This window comes from Amblyraja radiata, chromosome 2, assembly GCF_010909765.2.
Source record: "Amblyraja radiata isolate CabotCenter1 chromosome 2, sAmbRad1.1.pri, whole genome shotgun sequence".
NCBI lineage: Eukaryota > Metazoa > Chordata > Chondrichthyes > Rajiformes > Rajidae > Amblyraja > Amblyraja radiata.
The window spans coordinates 70,170,844-70,190,509 of NC_045957.1; the positions used below are offsets into that span (position 1 = coordinate 70,170,844).

Consider the following 19,666-nt stretch of genomic DNA (forward strand, 5'->3'; position numbering starts at 1 on the left):
TCTCCATCATGGTCTGGTTTGGCTCAGCCACCAAGCTTGACATCCAGAGGCTGCAGCGAATCGTTCGATCAGCTGAGAAGGTTGTTGAATGCAACCTTCCCTCCATCGACGAACTGTACACTGCAAGGGCCAGGAAGCGAGTGGGTAAGATTATCTCTGACCCCTCTCACCCTGGCCACAAACTCTTTGAATCACTTCCCTTTGGAAGGCGACTCCGGACTGTCAGAGCCGCCACAGCCAGACATAAAAACAGCTTTTTTTCCACGAGCAGTAACTCTACTCAACAACCAAAAGTCTGTAGCCGTCTTTTGCTCTGGTATTTTATTTCATTCTTCACATGTTTAAATTATGTTTTATGTTTAATTGTCTGCTGTATATCATGTTGTTACTTGCGAGCAATGTACCAAGGCAAATTCCTTGTATGTATACATACTTGGCTAATGACATATATTTATTCAATATAGCGCCTTCTCCAAAGCCTCCCTGTCCTTCCTGTAATTGGGCAACCAGAACTGCACACAATACTGGATTAGAGGTTATTAGTCATAGGGAGCGGTTGGACAAACTTGGATTGTTTTTGCTTGAGGCTGAGGGGAGATCTGATAGATGTATATACAATTATGAGAGGCATAGATAGTGTAGACAGCTAGAACCTTTTTCACATGGTGGAAATGTCAAAGACTAGACGCCATAACTTTAAGGTTAAAGTAGCAAAATTTAAAGACAATGTGTCAGACAAGTTTTCTTACAGAGAGAATGATGGATGACTGGAATGCGCTGCCAGAGATGCTGATGAAGGCAGGTCCAATAGTGGCATTTAAGAGGGTTTTGGATGGACACATGGATGTGGTGGAAATGGAGGGATATGGATCATGTGCAGATAGAGATTTGTTTAAGTTGGCATTATGTTCAGCATGTATGTTGTGGGCCAAAGAGCTTGTGCTGTACTGTTCTTTGTTCTATGTAAGTTTCATTCCTTTAAAAATTGCATGGTGTTAAAGTCATGAAGTTTAGAATAATAACATTGTATTTTTTCATACTCCAACTTCTTTGGTCCAGGTATGTGTACCAATCATTATTTTGTATCCTACGTTGAACAAAATTATAATTTTATAAAATAGTCTGAGATTATGTGTTAATCTGTGTTCAAAAAGTTAAAATGTGGAACAAATCTGGACTTTGTATGAACCATGACTTCATCAAATTGCGGCTTAAGGGCTGAATAACCAGATGTGGAAGGGAGGCAACACTCATGGCTTTGGAACTTAATTTTACCACCCTCCTTTCACTTAAGTAGACCCAGCTGTATGTTGTCACTGAATCTCTGACCTGATGCATAATTAAAAATCAGGCACAAATAAAATTGATGCCTGCTGCTGTCACTATAAATCATTTCTGAAATAATGTACTAAACAAGCTCATGGTCCATGTTAACAGACAAATTAACTTGCAAAGGAGTGCCATACTTATAACTAATTTAGTTTTGAATATTGGCAATTGGAGGAAACATTTCAAGCAAGCAATTTAAAAAAAGCTTAAATAAAATATCACTTTTAAATGTTTGCATTTGGATTGTAAGCAAATATTTGGTCATGGTGATCCTCAGAATTAGTTTCAAAGAAGAAAAAAAAGTGAAAATAAATACAGTGATGTCAGAGTTACCAATTCAATGAAATGTTTTCTTTCTGCAGCGAAATAGTTGTCAACTTTCCTTGTAAATTTGTGCATCTAGTGATTATTCTCTTTTCTGAAAAATGAATTGTATGCATTCATTTTCTGAATGTAATGAAAGATGAAGACTATCCAGTTATTTAGATTTACAATGGGATAACGACAGACCTCCCCCAGTAGAGATATACGTAAAATCACTTGAAAAATCAAATAACAATAAAATTTACAAATCTATAGTTAAATCTCTCGGCGAGGGGGGGAAGGAATGGTTGTCATTTTAACTTTTCTCATATTCAGATATTGATTAGTTTTCTCTGAGATTTATCTTCCAGCTGTAATCTTTATAACAAGTAATGGAACAAAACTTCCACTCCAGCTGTATTAATTCACTTTATTCTATCATGTACCTCACTAAATAGTTTTGGCTCTTATTATTGTTTAAATGTTTTAGTCATCCCTGTTAAGAATGAAGAGGGAGATGTATTGAATAATTGTTGTGCAAAGTTTTGATCACAATCATGTGTGTAGTGACATACTGATCAGGAAAATCATTCGATGATATCAATCTAGCAGAAATGTGTTTTCAAAGTAACTTACGTATTGAACAAATATTAAAGAGCTGCTTGCAATTAATGAACAAAAAATACATTTTAAACTTCAAGGCAGGGTACATAATCTGCTATGAATATCATACTTTGCTGTTCGTTGTTAAGAGTATTTCAGTTGCAGCATGCCTGACTGAATTGACAAATACACCTGCATCAAATTGTTTGAGTACAATTGATTGATACAGCACCATCCATCATACTGCACATCACAGTTGCAGAGCTGAGTAGGGCAGTCCTAGGTTCCCATAAAGCTGCCATTGACTCATCTTAGCACTGGAGGAAACCCACCAATACTAGTGGACCAATGACCGCCACCTGTTTCTGTGTGATTTTGAATGTCAAGTGCACCATCTGTTATGAATCTGCTGATTGTGAATGCCACAACAGTGAGAACCTCTTAATATTGTGTGTCAATAACAACTTGCAGTACCTGAAGGATACTCTCATGAACATGCATAGAATTATTTTGTTCAATAAATAATGACACGTAAAAATTTTTTCTGCAGATCTTGTTTTAACCCATTTATCCCCACAATACATTGCTTTGTACAAAAACAAAAGATGTAAAAGGACCATTGAATCAGTTTATTTCCTTGTAAAACCCGATTACTTTATTCTACCATTCAATTTGGTCTATTCCGTTGTAGAGAAATGCCACATGTAAACTTGCAACTCCTGTATCCAGTAGATTTTTACCATTTGTGCTTTCTTCCACAGATTCACTTTCAGTGTCCAGCAACGATGCAAGTCCTCCTGCCTCAGTGACCTCACTTCAGCCTCACTCTGTAAGTACAACTCAAAGTTCACCAGGCCCAAAGCGCCCAGGTAATACTCTGAGGAAGTGGCTCACCAGTCCTGTAAGGCGTCTCAGCAGTGGAAAAGCAGATGGCCATGTTAAGAAACTGGCCCACAAACACAAAAAGAGCAGGGATGTCCGAAAAAGTGCTGATACTGGAACTCAGAAGGACTCTGATGAGAATGCAGCTATACCCCAGGAAGAAACAGTGGATGAGGTGAGTGACTGATCTTGAAATTGTGGTGAAACATTGTATACAGTGGTTAAGAGTAAAAACAATTTAAATAACCCAGAAGCTCATAAAGTAATTAGACTCTTATTTCAAAAGCTGATAAAACATTTTATAAGCATGTGTTTCACATTGTCCTTGGATCATAAGAAAAGTACTAGCTGCATAGTCCCTTAAGTCTTATTTCATAAGATCATAGCTAATCTGTGAGCAAATACAATATTCCTTCACTTCCCTTAATATTTTTGGTTACTTGATAAAAAAAGCAAGCATTCCATTATGATTATTTGTTGTACATATGCAGATGTTCTAATCATCTATGTATCAGGACCTTTTTGAGCCATCACTCCTTTTTCATTTTTAGAAAGTTTTTCATTCTAATGTCCTTTGGTCAAAAATGGATTACCTCATGTTTGCAGATATTAAAATACATTTATCATTCACTCAATTAAAAGCCTAAGAGCAAAACTTGGAAGCCAGAATAGGCCATTCTGTCCTCCCAAACCTACCCTGGCACGGTCATAAGTGGCAACCTACCTCAATCTAATTTTTCCTGCTCTGTGCCTTTATTCCTTGATTCCTTTAATATCCATCAAACTGTTGATCTCTGTTTTGGCATCTATGACTGAGCCTTCAGAGCCTTGTAGGGTAGGGAATGCTACAGATTTCATCCATTGAAAACAAATCTAATTTCAGACTAATTATTTTTGAGTCTTTTGATATTGTATCTTTTTATCCTAGTTCCCAGTACCTTCCTGACGACCAATATCAGGTCAGAAGTGCAGTCTCTTCTTAAATTGTTTCATAAATAGCAGAGTCACATTTGCGACTCCACAACCTGCAAGAACTATTCCAGAATCGACAGAATTTTAGAAGATGAAAATTGGAGTATCCTAAATCTCCAACCACCTCACTCAAAATGCTAGGATGAGATGTTGAATTTTTGGGGATTTATCAGGTTTCAAGCAGATTAATTTCTTTAATAGTATTTTTTAAACTAATACTGGTTTCTTTTTTTTCTGCATTTGCACTGGAACATGGTTCTCCAGTATTTCTGGGAAGTTTTCTGTGGCTTCGTCCATGAAGAGAGACGCAAAGTATTTGTTTAATTCCTCTGTCATTATGTTTTCCCCATTATAAATTCTCCAGCCTCTGTCTAAAAGGGATCATATTTACCCTTGCTGTTCTTTCCCTTTTGACATTTCTAGAGAAGGTCCTCGTCTGTCTTTTGCTTCTTGCTAGTTTACTATTGTATCCTATTTTACTCTTCTTGATCATCATTTGCTGGATTCTAATTTGCTCTCAATAATAAGCCTTAGTCCTTTTCCTGGCAACTTTACTTTTCATAGAAACATAGAAATTAGGTGCAGGAGTAGGCCATTCGGCCCTTCGAGCCTGCACCGCCATTCAATATGATCATGGCTGATCATCCAACTCAGTATCCTGCAACTCAGACCTGCCTTCTCTCCATACCCCCTGATCCCCTTAGCCACAATGGCCACATCTAACTCCCTCTTAAATATAGCCAATGAACTAGCCTCAACTACCTTCTGTGGCAGAGTCATAACTCTGTTCATAATATAATGTTTTTATTCACATTGTTTATCATGCAGCTTATTTTAGACTTGACTGTCAATCCCAAAACCAGAGTCATTTATAAGTACAGGGAATGGTCATGCCTCTAAATGGATCCTAGCAGGATACTAGAAGTTGCATCCTGACAATTTGAATACCAGTCCATTATTCTTTCTCTCTGTCTCATGCCAGAGGACAGTTCCCTAGTCAAGTCAATAAGTTGTCTTCAAACACATGAGCTTCAGTGTCAGTGAACAGTCAAATGTGAGGTACTTTATGATATGCTTTCTTTATAAATAGCATCCGTAAAAAATCTCTAGTTACTACTTTAAAAAGTTTTTTTCAATCAATCAGCTCGGAAATAATCACATTGACTTTCGCTTTACAAATTCGTTGGATTCATGGTTACAGCCTTGCATAATTTCCCACTTCTTTTCCCAATGATCTGAAACGTTTTTTACTAATTATGAAATTGAGGTGTAAACTATCTGGTCCTGAAGATCGTCATTCATTATGACATGTTTTTCATTGCTGATATATGCACATTTGTTGTGTAAACCCCTTCCAACTTGGTATTAACTTGGTCAAGATAATCATGGATTTATCATTTTTCTCTACCATGAAAACTGATTCTAACTAAAAAATTTCCACACATCTACCGTTTCATTTTCATGCACAATTTTAACATCACTTTATTTCTAAGCCACCTGCTGTTCTTGACCTTTGTTTTTTCAACTCGACATCTGTGTGGTTCCACATTCTCCTAACTTTCAAAAATATAGCTACCTCTTCATTATATACTTCTAATGGTCCCATCTCTACAAACTCAAGGTAGAGAATTCCAGAGATTCACCACTCTGTGAAATAAAATTATCACACAATCAGTTTTAAGATATCCTGGGAAATGAACCATTACATTTCTAAGAGGAGATAAAAGATAACTAAAAGTATCTAGATTTTCAGAAGATAAAAAGATGTAACAGAGAATATCAGTATTAAACCGCAGCAGAATCCAGCAATGGTGTGGATGTAATATGGCTCCATTAGCAAGAACAAATAAAAGAGAGAAAGGATTCCAATTTTCACCACTAAAATTGGAACAGTGCCAGTGCTTACATAATTGAAGACATATTTAGGCATTTTTGGCTTTAATTATCAGAGATTCATCTTGGGCATGCACCCTACATGTTGTGCTTTGCTTTTGAAATGAGGTCCTGTTGGTCAATGGAACTGGATTTCAGAAATGGAATGCAACACACTACTGCTGTTGTATTGCACACTTACCATGACCAATTCAAGGATGAATCCCTCCCTGCTTTCATTAATTATCACAATAGCTAGGATTGCCTTGATGAACCGGGGTTTATTGGTATTGATGTTTTTCTCTTCACAGAGGGGACGAAATGAAGGACTCAGCAGCGGCACACTTTCAAAATCATCGTCTTCAGGAATGCAGAGCTGTGGGGAAGAAGAAGGTGAAGAGGGGGCAGATGCTGTGCCTCTTCCCCCTCCAATGGCAATTCAGCAACACAGTCTTCTCCAGCCTGATTCCCAGGATGACAAGGTAAGACATTGCATCTTTCAAATTTATATAACAAAAGGCTAATTGTAACATTTCTGAGGTAAACCTAATGGACGGTTCCTTCAAAAATTAAAGATTCTAATTTACCTATTTGATTTTAAAGATGTTATAATTCTTCACAAATTTAAGGTTAAGTAAATGAAGTATTTGTATTGACATAAGTAAAACAATTGGAAAAGTACCTTTTTAATTTATTTTTTAATCCATGGAGAATTAATACATTGGAGAATTCCACTTCTAAATAAACTTCCCATCAGAACTATAATTGTCAATAGTTAATATTCAATGTTTAGATTGTTTCAGTACAATTAAAGAGGATATTATTTTCATTGTATGTGAAATTGAACTTTAAATCAGCAGTTTTGCATTTGTGATAGATCTATTCCCTAATTATTTACAGTTTGCTTAGAACTTCACTGAAGGTTTTAGTTACAGAAGAATTGTTAAATTGTGTTAACATTTTGCTTGAAATCTTTCATTATGTGAAAAGATAACTTCTATGCAGTAACTAATTGATTTGTTTTCTCTTTTTTAATGTACTCTCTCACAGCATTATGTTGATTTATGTTCGGTATCTGTATTTTCTCAGTTCCCTTATCTTTCCATTTAAATCATTATGCTTCCTGTCTTGACCTTTCTGTTGAATTGCTTTTCATGTTCCTCAGCTACTTTGGCTAAATGTTGTGTGAAGCTTGCCGTCTGCAAGGTTCAACTTAACCATATCAATCTTTTTTTTAAATAAAAAAAAGAATTAATGTTGAAAGTTGTTTATTGTGCTTAACGAACCTCCTGTTTGACAAGTATCCTTGTTTTTTTAAATTATAACCATCATGTGGAAATTCAGTCTGTTGTGCACCCTAATGGTACATGAAGCACATAAAAACCATGTACTTAAACTTTACTCTGATTGGCTCAGTTTCCCTACCCAGAAATCCTTACTGTTGGTTCCCACAATATTCTACCAGCTGCATGCACTTTTGTACAACTAGACATAAGTTGACGTCAGATTGCTTTTGAGGCCAGAGATCTCCTAAATTCCTGCAGTCCTGGTCTGGAAACAAATCCATACATCCGAATGTACTTTGAGGATGCCTCAGATATGGTGAGCCTTGTCCCCTTTAAAAAAATGTAAATCTCAACAAATGTGTTGTAGAAATACCTGGATGTCCTTTAATGATGATTAATCACAGTATTTTAATAATGTTTTGTTTAGTCTTTATTTATTTGGCTTTCATAGCAGGTGTCCCAAAAGAGGGTATTCCTTCAGTGAACTTTCTCCCTATTTTTCCCTTAGGCATCCTCACGCTTATCAGTACGCCCCACCAGTTCAGAGACACCCAGTGCAGCAGAGCTTGTTAGTGCTATTGAGGAACTCGTGAAAAGTAAAATGGTAAGAGGGATACTTATTTATTGTCACAGATTTAAATTAATTCAACTACTCTCTGATATTCTTCCAGTGAATGTCTAATCCTACAGTGTAGCAATGTTCAGTTCTACAATGTATATCTTATTTCTTAATGTAAAAAAGTTGAGCACCAATTTAGAATTAACTAGACCAAATGCGACCCGTTAGGTCCCGCCCCCTCAACGCACTATTTCAGCATTTCCACCAGTTAACAGGAAGTGGCAATATGCAATTTTGCCTATAAGGGATGACTAACATAGAAACATAGAAACATAGAAAATAGGTGCAGGAGTAGGCCATTCGGCCCTTCGAGCCTGCACCGCCATTCAATATGATCATGGCTGATCATCCAACTCAGTATCCTGTACCTGCCTTCTCTCCATACCCCCTGGTCCCTTTAGCCACAAGGGCCACATCTAACTCCCTCTTAAATACAGCCAATGAACTGGCCTCAACTACCTTCTGTGGCAGAGAATTCCAGAGATTCACCACTCTCTGTGTGAAAAATGTTTTTCTCATCTCGGTCCTAAAAGATTTCCCCCTTATCCTTAAACTGTGACCCCTTGTTCTGGACTTCCCCAACATCGGGAACAATCTTCCTGCATCTAGCTTGTCCAACACCTTAAGAATTTTGTACGTTTCTATAAGATCCCCCCTCAATCTTCTAAATTCTAGCGAGTACAAGCCGAGTCTATCCAGTCTTTCTTCATATGAAATTCCTGAGATCCCAGGAATCAGTCTGGTGAACCTTCTCTGTACTACCTCTATGGCAAGAATGTCCTTTCTCAGATTAGGAGACCAAAACTGTACGCAATACTCCAGGTGTGGTCTCACCAAGACCCTGTACAACTGCAGTAGAACCTCCCTGCTCCTATACTCAAATCCTTTTGCTATGAATGCTAACATACCATTCGCTTTCTTCACTGCCTGCTGCACCTGCATGCCTACTTTCAATGACTGGTGTACCATGACACCCAGGTCTCGTTGTATGACTTTTCAGTCAGGGTTGCATTCAAATTCAGGGTACGGTTTAGAAGGCTGCTAGCACAACTTTACTAACTTGATTCAGTGTCCAATGATTCATGGTGGCTGTATTGGAATGGTAGAATTCCCTTGATACTTGCACCATTGCACAACCTTCACACGTTTAAGAAGGCCACCACAACCTTCTCAACGACAAAGTACACGTACTTTCTTCGGGTTGTTTACATTCAGTTAGAAACAGTTATATATTCAAAATATGATGTTGTAAATAAAGTAACAACAATCGAACAGACAGCTGGAATTAATTTTTTTGTATTACAATGACTAAAACTGGTAAATTATATTTTCATGCATTCATAAATAACTTACAGGCTCTGGAGGATCGTCCAACGTCCCTCTCTGTTGATCAAGCAGACAGCAGCAGTCCATCTTTCAACCCATCTGATAATTCTTTGCTGTGTACTTCCTCCTCCTCTCCCATTGATGAAATGGAAGAAAGGAAATCGAGTTCCTTGAAGAGGCGCCAGTAAGTAATTTCACCATTAACAGCAATGTATTATTCATTTAGTTTGGATGAGCAAATATATTTCAATGAAAATTTCTTCAAACTATTATTCATTTGGACAGAATATGACATTACTTAGTACGCTTCATTGAAGGTTACATCATAATAAATTGGATAAGTTATGATTTACAATAATAGGCAGGTTTGGAATTATTGCAGTGATCATTTGTCTTTGTCTAGGATTATTCCTCAAGGGCCTGTCCCACTTAAGCGACCTTTACAGGTGACTGCCGGCAACCGTCATAGGTCGCCAAAATTTTCAACATGTTGAAAATTCAATGGCGACCAGAGAGTCGCTACGACTCTTTGGAGACCTCTCATGACCATACAGGCTGTATGGTCGTGAGAAGTCACCCGTGACATGTTGCCAGGGGTCGCCTGTATGGTCGTGAGAGGTCTCCTATGGTCGTGAGAGGTCTCCAAAGAGTCGTAGCATCTTTCTGGTCGCCGCTGAATTTTCAACATGTTGAAAATTTCGGCGACCTATGATGGGTGCCAGCAGTCGCCTGTAAAGGTCGCGTAAGTGGGACAGGCCCTTTAAATTGTTTTTCATTATTTTAATGGTACTTGAACAAATTTAAAGACATGATTGCAATCCACACATCATCATAAAATAAAATATCAACAAATTTATATAATTCTGCCTATCCCATCTATTTGTATGAGCTCAGCAATGATCAGCAATTTTACAGGGAGTTCCCTTTATCAGTTCAGAGCACTTTTACGGACAACACGTATGAATACAAAATCCCTAATTTTATCACAACTGTCATTCTGCCCTCCTCCAACAATGAACTCTTTGTGGAGTCTAGCAATGGAGCACCAACATCTAAGTTTCCTCACAATTAGGAAATCTGCCCACTGAACCTGTCACGTTAGATCTGGTGCAGGTTCAAATCCTCCATTCATTTCAATGAAGACATAAATGTTTCAGGTAACTTGCAAATTTTTATATTGATTAAATTAAAGTAAATGTACTTGTTGTAAGTGTTTTCTAACATTTTAGATTTCTAAATATATTTAAATGCTTAATTACATAATTATGTTTTAATAGTTTATTTTTATTGTGTCTTGTATTTTGCTGAATGTTATGCTGAGGAAAAAGGCTTAATAAACTTGCGAAGTAAATTTGACAGCAGTGCTCACTATATCCGTTGCTATTCAGGACCTGTCTAAGGGACTGAATTCCAGCTCAGTGTGAGGTAAGTTACAAAGTGGATCACGAGCACATCGTTGCTCCTCAATGCTGGCTGGCTGTGACATGAGCCAATTACAGTCCATAAGACAATTACTATGCTTCACAGACACATTTACATAGTTGTATTCAAGGATGAGTTAGATTTAGCTCTTAGGGCTAACGGAATCCAGGGATATGGGGAGAAAGTAGGAACGGGTTACTGATTTTGGATGAACAGCCATGATCATATTGAATGCCGGTGCTGGCTCGAAGGGCCAAATGGCCTACTCCACCTATTTTCTATGTTTCTATATGAGATGCTGTTCTTAAGCCAAAATTATATATTTTTAAAAATATCATCTAATAACTTTCTTCTTGTAGCTATGTGTTACAGGAGTTGGTTGAAACTGAGCGTGATTACGTGAGGGACCTGGGATGCGTGGTAGAGGTGGGTTTGCATGTAATTCATTACAAATGTCCAGTATTATGCACTTACTCTGTGTGGTTAAAGAATTGCAACAGCCCTATTTTGAAAGTAGCAGATAGTCATAGAGTAATACAGCATGGAAACAGGTCCACACTGCCAACGCCCACACTGGCCAACATGTCCACACTACATTAGTCCCACTTACCAGCGTTTGGTCCATATCCCTCTAAACCTGTCCTATCCATGTACCTGACTAACTGTTTCTTAAACGTTAGGATAGTCCCTGCCTCAACTACTCCTCTGGCAGCTTGTTCCATACCCCCACCACCCTTTGTGTAAAAAAGTTACCCCTCAGATTCCTTTTTAATTGGGTGTCAGGGGTTATGGGGAGAAGGCAGGAGAATAGGGTTAGCATTGAGAAATAGATCAGCCATGAATGTCGGAGTATTGATGGGCCAAATGGCCTAATTCTGCTCCTATCACATGACCTTATGATTTTATACACCTCTATAAGATCACTCCTCATCCTCCTGCGCTTCAAGGAATAGCGTCCCAGCCTGCTCAACCTCTCCGTATAGCTCCGACCCTCTAGTCCTGGCAGCATCCTCGTAAATCTTCACTGTACCCTTTCCAGCGTGACAACATCTTTCCTAAAACATAGTGCCCAGAACTGGACACAATACTCTAAATGCAGCCTCACTAACGTCTGATACAACTGCAACATGTCCTCCCAACTTCTATACTCAATACTCTGACTGGTGAAGGCCAAAATGTCAAAAGCCTTTTGGACCACCTTATCTACCTGTGACTCACCTTCAAGGAACTATGCACCTGCACTCCTAGTTCTTTCTAGTCTACAACATTCCCCAGAACCCTACCATTCACTGTGTAGGTCCTGCCCATATTAGACTGCCCAAAATGCAACACCTCACATTTCTCTGTAATAAATTCCATCAACAATTCCTCAGCCCACTTGGCTAATCGATCATGATCCTGCTGCAATTTTTCACAACTATTTTCACTATGTGCAAAATTACCCACTTTAGTATCATCAGCAAACTTGCTTGTTTGTATAATGGGTGTGATAAGTCAGGAGTCCAGTGGCCCTGGCAAAGCCGGAACTGGACATTGGTAAGCAGGTTATTACAGGGTAAGTGTCACTTGAAAGTACTGTTGCCAACACCTTTCATTACTTTACTAATGATTGAGGGCAGGTATGAAGAAGGTTCTCGACCCAAAAGATCATCCATTCCTTCTCTCCAGAGATGCTGCCTGTCCCGCTGAGTAACTCCAGCTTTTTGTGTCTATCTTTGGTTTAAACCAGCATCTGCAGTTCCTTCTTACAGAATTCCTCCTCATAGGCTCCAAATCCACACTCAGCAAAATCAATAACCCCACTCTCACCATCGACGGCACCACTGTCTCCCCATCTCCCCAGGCCCGCAACCTTGGCGTGATCTTTGATTCCACCCTCTCCCTTGAGCCTCACATCCGCCATGTCATTAAAACCTCCTTCTTTCACCTCCGCAACATCGCCAAAATCAGACCCTCTCTCACACCTCCTGCTGCTGAAAGACTCATCCATGCCTTCATCTCCTACCGACTGGACCACTGCAACTCACTTCTCCTTGGCATCAGATCCACCTACATCAACCGACTCCAACTGGTCCAGAACGCAGCCGCCCGACTCATCACCCACACCAAATCCTGGCATCACATCACTCCAGTCCTCAAACAACTTCACTGGCTTCCCATCTCCCACCGGATCACCTACAAAATCCTGGTCCTCACCTACAAAGCCCTCCACCATCTGGCCCCCCCATATCTCACTGACCTCCTCTCCCCCTACCAACTCTCACGGTCCCTCAGATCCACATCAGCCGGCCTCCCCTCCATCCACAAGTCCAACCTCCGCAGTTTTGGGGACAGAGCCTTCTCCAGGGCAGCTCCCAAGCTCTGGAACTCCCTCCCCCAACTGATCCGCAATTCCGTGTCCCTCACCATCTTCCAGTCCCGCCTCAAGACCCATCTCTTCACCTCTGCCTATCCTTAGCCCCACGTCCCCCTCCCTTTTCATCTGTGCTTGATTTGCCTCATATTGTGTTTTGAATTGAATTCTGTCTTTAATTTGTGTACTAGTCATGTCTCTACTATTTATTTCATTCCGCTTACATGTTTTTCCTCTACCTGCTAAATTTTTGTAAGGTGTCCTTGAGACTCTTGAAAGGCGCCCATAAATAAAATTTATTTTTATTATTATTATTCTTACACATAATAAATGCAGTACTAGTTTTGATGCTGCAATTGTGGCTTGTAAATGTGCATATTTATCATTCGAAAGGCATAAACATAACAGAAATAAATGTTTTTCTCTTCAGGGTTACATAGCTGTGATGAAAGAAGATGGTGTCCCCGATGACATGAAGGGGAAAGAAAAGATTGTGTTTGGTAACATACATCAGATCTACGACTGGCACAGAGAGTATGTAAAATTATTATTTTGCCTTTCTTTGAGCTTAAAGTGAGTGATTTTAAACTGTTGGGAAACATTTGGAGTAGTCGTCTGCATCTTTTCCCAGTCAAGTCAAACCTGCCAGTTTTTAAGCACACTATATTATACATATTCTGACCCAATATCCACAGTCTGTACGGATACAGAATCAGATTTTGTTGTATACAAAAACTACAAATATTTAATGAATCTTCTCCAGGCAATGGAAAATCTGATTTGCAGCCAAGCCAAGGTACATTGGAAAATTTTGAAAATGTTTGTATAATTTCATTTGTGGTTTTTCATCCTTTCTAAAACGTGGATCTTCTTGCACTGTTGGAAGCAATTAAATGCAGACAAATTGGGATCCAGAAAAGGAGTAGATCTGGCTGATTTTCTCACACATGGTATTGTCATGGTATTTTGTGCCTATTCTCATCATTCCAGTTTCTTGCTATATCTCTGATCTTGTCTGTTTCAAATTATTTTCTACATTTTCCTTCATATTTCTCGATGGTAATTTAGTTCTATATAAAGATATTTCTGATAAATTATTCTCTCTTTTTTTGTGACTATTTTAAATTGACATTTTTTTAATTCAATCGTAAGAACAGTCTTTCCTCAATCATTCTGCCATAAAATACTTCACTGGTGACAGATAATTGTGATTAAAAGAGAATAATAAGTGAGTTATGGTGAGAAAAATTAAATTCAACTTTTGGAACTAAACAGTAACGTGATCTCTAGAAACATTTTGTATCTACCTTATTTTTTACCCAAACCAAAGCAGACGATAAACTAACTGCTTCCTTGACCTTCAGACTAGTTAGTTTTACTTTGACGATGAGGAAGCTTTTAGAATCAATAATCAGAAACAATTAGAGGACATTGGAGATTTAAGGCAATAAAGTAAAGCACGTGCAGTTTGTAAAAGGATAAAAGATGGTGATTTTTTTCAATAAGGTGCAGCAAGATGCAGTGGATGTCGACTATAAGGATTTTTAGCAAGCATTTGACTAAGTCAAACACAAAAGACGTTGAAAAATTGAGCCCCATCGATTAAAAGGGTTATGTAGCAAAAGAGATAAGAAATTGGCTTAGGAACCGAAAACCTATAGCTTGATGTGAATGTTTTTCAGTCTCTAGGACTGTGTCAGAGGATCAGAGCTGGAACCGTTGTTTTTTGAATGATTGAATTAATAAAATTTTAAACAAAGGAATGTTTAAGCATCAGCCTTGGGTTTTGTTGACTCTCTATTTTCTGACTTTTGCCTCTTACTTTCAACTCAATCCTGCTCCTCTGCAGAACGCTTTGCTGCATGGCTGTGTGCCGGGTAAAAGTTTAACACAAAACTGAGGTGTGGTCAGCAATTGGGATGTAGTAGCATACTACATGAAGACATTAGCGCCCTCTATTTACCTCTGTCTTAAAAAGATTCAAAGAATATGCTTCCACACATCTTTTGAGGAAGAGAGTTTGAATGACTTGCAGTCCAAAAGTTTGCCACATCCATGTCTTAAATATTCAATCCCTATTTAAACAGTGAACATTAATTCTTGATCCTCCCACAAGATAAAACATTCTCTCCACATCTATCCTTTCAGGACTGCTCAGAATTTCATATGCTTTAGTCAAGTTTCCTAAATTCCAAAGGATAAAAGCCTGGCCCTTCATTTCCTGTCAAAAAGCAACCCACCCATTTCCAGTATTAGTCTAATAAACCTTCTCAGAACTGTTTCTATTGCATTAATAATCTTTTTCTAATAAGGATACCATAACTCTGTGTACTCTCACAAAATCCCAGTGTAACAAGCATAATCTTCCTACTTATACATTCAATTCCCTTTCCAAGTGAACAGCCACATTTTGTCAGCTTACATGCTGTGAACGAAAATTACATCTGAGTTAAAAAGCATAGTTTTTAATGTTTTTGTCATTATACTGATTTTGCAAATTAGGCATATTTCTTACTCAAGAAATGATAGTGTATCATTTTTTCGGAGTTTGAAGCCATGAAATAAATCCTTCACGGCCTAATCTGCCTCCGGCCTCACCATTTACATTTTAAAGCTTAATACTCATAGAATCTTGTGTATCACATATTCTCTTTTCACACATTGAACAGAGTATTGAACAGTGCAGCACAGGAAAGAGCCCTTTGGGCCACAGTGTTTGTGCCAAACATGATACCAAGTTAAACTGATCTCATCTGCCTATACACGATCCATATTCCTCAATTCCCTGCACTTCCATGTAGGCCCCCTCTACTCTGTTTAAAAAAAACTTGCCCTGCACATCTTCATTAAGTTGTCCCCATCTCATTTTATAGCACTGCCCTGTGGTGTTAGGCATTACCACCCTGGGAGAAGGTTCTGACTGTCTACCCTGTCTATGCCTCTAATAATTTCAAATATATCGAGTCTCCCCTAAACTACCGAAGTTACAGAAAAAACAATCCAAGTCTATCCAATCTCTCCCGTTAGCTTAAAGCCTTTATTCCAGGCAGCGTTCTGGTAAATGAAACATTCTCATTTATTTTCACCCAATATGTAACTTTTTTTCCTTGAAAGACCCAGAAGGTTGTTCTTTCACAATTTCTATGTACAAATCATTTGATTTTTCAGAAGGAAGAAACATTTAAATTTTATTATAGTTAGGTTAATTATTGTTTTTATGAATAGGATGAGTCCGTGTACCTGTGATGCTGCTGCAAGCATGATTTTCGATGTACCTGCATCTCACTGCAGTTGTGCATTTGACAATAAACTTGATTTGACTTGACGTGATTACAAAACTAAAGCCTCATCTGAGGAGATCTGGGGTTGCTTACAAAAGATTCAAGGGTATGGTCTAATACTCTGAGACAAAATTAATAGCTGAATCTGGCTATTGAATTTCAGCAAGTTACTTTGGTCTTTGCGCTATTATGTAAAGCTTAGTCAGAATAACGATAATTCATTGTATAATGTGCCTGTAAAGCTGCAACACATAAGACTTGCATTGTTCCAGTCCATATCCATTGCATATGACAAAAAGCACTCTTGTTCTCTTGATTTATTTTTTATTATATATTTATCATTAGCTTCTTTCTTGGTGAGTTGGAGAAGTGCCTTGAGGATCCTGATAAACTAGCTTCGCTCTTTGTCAAACATGTGAGTTACAATTTGCAACAGTATTTCCTCCTCTTTTTTTACCTTACAAAAGTTTAATTGCAGAATTTCAGCCTTCACATCCATAGGTCCTTCTGCACATGTGATGTCAATAATAAAGCAGATAATTTTAAAAGACAAAGCACATTTTACCAACAGGCCAGACTCTGCCAATGTTCAGTGCCCCAGTGCTTCAAACAATCCACCATCATTCCTGTGCCCAAGTCTAACACAACATCCTGCCTCAATGACTACAGACCGATTGCCCTTACATCCGTGGCCATGAAGTCATTTGAGTGCATTATTCTCGCTCACCTCAAAACCAGCACTTCCTCCAACATGGACCCATATCAATTCGCATATAGAGCCAACAGGTCAGTAGAAGACACAGTCAACCTGGCCATCCATCACACTCTGCAACACCTGGAAACCGGCAACACTTACGCCCGCATCCTGTTCATGGACTTCAGTTCTGCATTCAACTCCATCAACCCGGTCAAACTCTTCCATAAATTAACGGACATGAACATTGACCCCTGCATCTGTCACTGGATCCATAGCTTCCTTTGGAACAGACAACAAAGGGTGAAGATACACAACACCATATCTCACCCTCTGCACCTCAGTACAGGAGCCCCTCAGGGCTGCGTCTTGTCACCCTGGTTATTCTCACTCTATACAAATCAACTCACATCCCAGTATAGTTCAGTCAAAATATACAAATACGCAGATGACACAACCATCATAGGTCTCATCTCTAACAACAACGAAACAGAATACCGCACTCAAACACACAAAGCAGTCACTTGGTGCACAGACAATAACCTCCTACTCAACACATCAAAAACCCATGAACTTATCATCGATCTCAGACGTAAGGCACAACCCAAGACCCCCCTACTCATCTCCGGCGAACCCATATCCACCACTGACTCATTCAAATTTCTTGGCACTCACATAAGCAATAACCTCAAATGGAAAATCAATTCAGATCACATTTATAAAAAAGCCAACCAAAGACTCTTCTTTCTCCGTCAGCTCAAGAAGTTCAGAGTGAGGAAACATCTCCTAATCCGATTTTACACAGCCATCATCCAAAGCATGCTCACTTCATCAATAACAGTTTGGTACAGCAGTTTAGACACTCACTCCCGTAATAAACTACAGCGCATTGTCAACAAAGCATCCAAAATCATCAGCACTTCCCTCCTATCAATAGAATCACTCAATCTCAAACGGTCCGTGTCAAGGGTGAAGAAAATCATTTCTGATCCCTCCCACCCAGCTCACCACATCTTCCACCTGCTGCCCTCAGGGAGGCGCTACAGCTCACTGCCTGCCAAAACATCACGATTTAAAAACAGTTTCTATCCATATGCAATTCGAACTCTGAACACTCTATGATAATATCACAAAGCCACCTCGTGCATGTACTGTATACTGTATGTTGTTTGTGTTTTATGTTATGTTTGACGGGAATCAGCCTATTGTGTAACATCCTGTACTGAATATGAATTCCACCAGCTTGACTGTGTGGTCATTAAATAATCTGAATCTGAATCTTTGAGTATATTACAGTGAACCCTTGTTAGAACAGATCATAGGGTGAGAATGGTGTCCGTTATTGCTGATTGCCTGCTATAACTGAGTAAGGGATTACCGAGAAAAAGATTATGATTGCACAAGTGGTAGAATCAAAGAACTACAGATGCTGGTTAATACACAAAAGGACACTATGTGCTGAAGTAACTCAGTGGGTCAAACAGCATCACTAGGGAACATGGAGAGGTGATGTTTCGGGCCAAGACCCTTCTTCAGATTCTTAATCTGGAACTGGGCCTGGAATCCAAGAAGCTCTATGGGCCGGCCTAGCGACAGTAGGTCCGTCATGGCAGCCGGGCTTGGTGGTGAAGGTCGACAGGACTGTTCTGGAAGTGACTGGGGTGGTAGTGCAGGTTGGTGGCAGCTTGGGGAGTCCTGGAGATGGTGAACGTTGGCACTGTGTCTCTCGGCACCACTGCGGGTCTCAACCTCGTCTGATGCGTGGCGCAATCGACTGGTGGGTCTCAACCCAAAACGTCACCTCTCCATGCTCTCCAGAGATGCTGCCTGACCCACTGAGTTACTCCAGTATTTTGTGTCATTGCACGTGTCAATCGAAGCAATCAATTTCTATGGCCTCCCGCAGTGTAACTAAAGGCCTGTGATCTTAAAAAGACAGCGGTGTCTGACTACTGTGGGGATGCTCCATCCACTATAACCTAAATCCGTTATAAAGAGGTCCATAATAACAAGAGTAGACTGTATTGGCCTCCAATAATAAATGTAACTTTTTTTTAAAGAAAGCATCATTCTAAAGAAAGTATTTTCTAATATGCAGCAGAACAAACCTAATGTGTATAGTTTCCCAAATAATTAATACAAACACAAATAGCAGCATGTTACGCAACTGAAAATATTTCTTCAAATTAGGAAAGATAAGGAAAAAGTAATTTTGTTGATTTTTATTCAAAGTGGATTTACAGTATTGTTTTTTTTTCTATTTCAATTAAAAAGGAAAGAAGACTGCATATGTATATAGTTTACTGTCAAAATAAACCCAAATCTGAGTACATTGTATCTGAATATCTTGACACTTATTTCGAGGTGAGTATTTTATATATGTTGTTTTGAATTTTGAGAAAAGATCATAGATGTGAATTTTAAAATATGAATCGGCAGAAGTTGAACAATCCCAAATTTACTGTAGTAAATGTATAAAGCATGATAAATACCTTTATTGTATGTAATCTGGTGTGAAATATTGTGGTTTGTATATTGAATCAAAACACCTCATAATTTTGAGATGATAATATCTATAATCTTTATTTCTAATTGTCCTGTCCAGGCAATATTTTTCCAGCCACTTTTGGTGATGCTCTGAGTAACTCACAAGCATTTAAACAGCTTCAATGTGCATGTTCTTTATATATTTACAATATTCAATATTATAATTTAATTTTAAAG

At 38.7% G+C, this 19,666-nt stretch overlaps 1 protein-coding gene across 6 annotated transcripts in view; it reads left to right on the forward strand.

The window, feature by feature from the left end:
- Positions 1 to 19,666, forward strand: part of trio (trio Rho guanine nucleotide exchange factor) — a 341,131-nt gene that overhangs the window by 273,990 nt on the left and 47,475 nt on the right. For 5 of the 6 annotated variants that reach the window (XR_004416575.1, XM_033048380.1, XM_033048393.1 and 2 more), the window contains 8 exons: positions 2,997 to 3,292; positions 6,273 to 6,443; positions 7,756 to 7,851; positions 9,222 to 9,376; positions 10,974 to 11,040; positions 13,398 to 13,501; positions 16,594 to 16,663; positions 19,217 to 19,306. Coding sequence is in view for 5 of the 6 variants with exons in the window: in XM_033048380.1 (XP_032904271.1) it covers positions 2,997 to 3,292; positions 6,273 to 6,443; positions 7,756 to 7,851; positions 9,222 to 9,376; positions 10,974 to 11,040; positions 13,398 to 13,501; positions 16,594 to 16,663; positions 19,217 to 19,306 (1,049 nt within the window). In the remaining variant the exon portion in view is untranslated. The remainder of the gene's footprint in view (positions 1 to 2,996; positions 3,293 to 6,272; positions 6,444 to 7,755; positions 7,852 to 9,221; positions 9,377 to 10,973; positions 11,041 to 13,397; positions 13,502 to 16,593; positions 16,664 to 19,216; positions 19,307 to 19,666) is intronic. The other variant, XM_033048401.1, reaches the window with a different exon arrangement.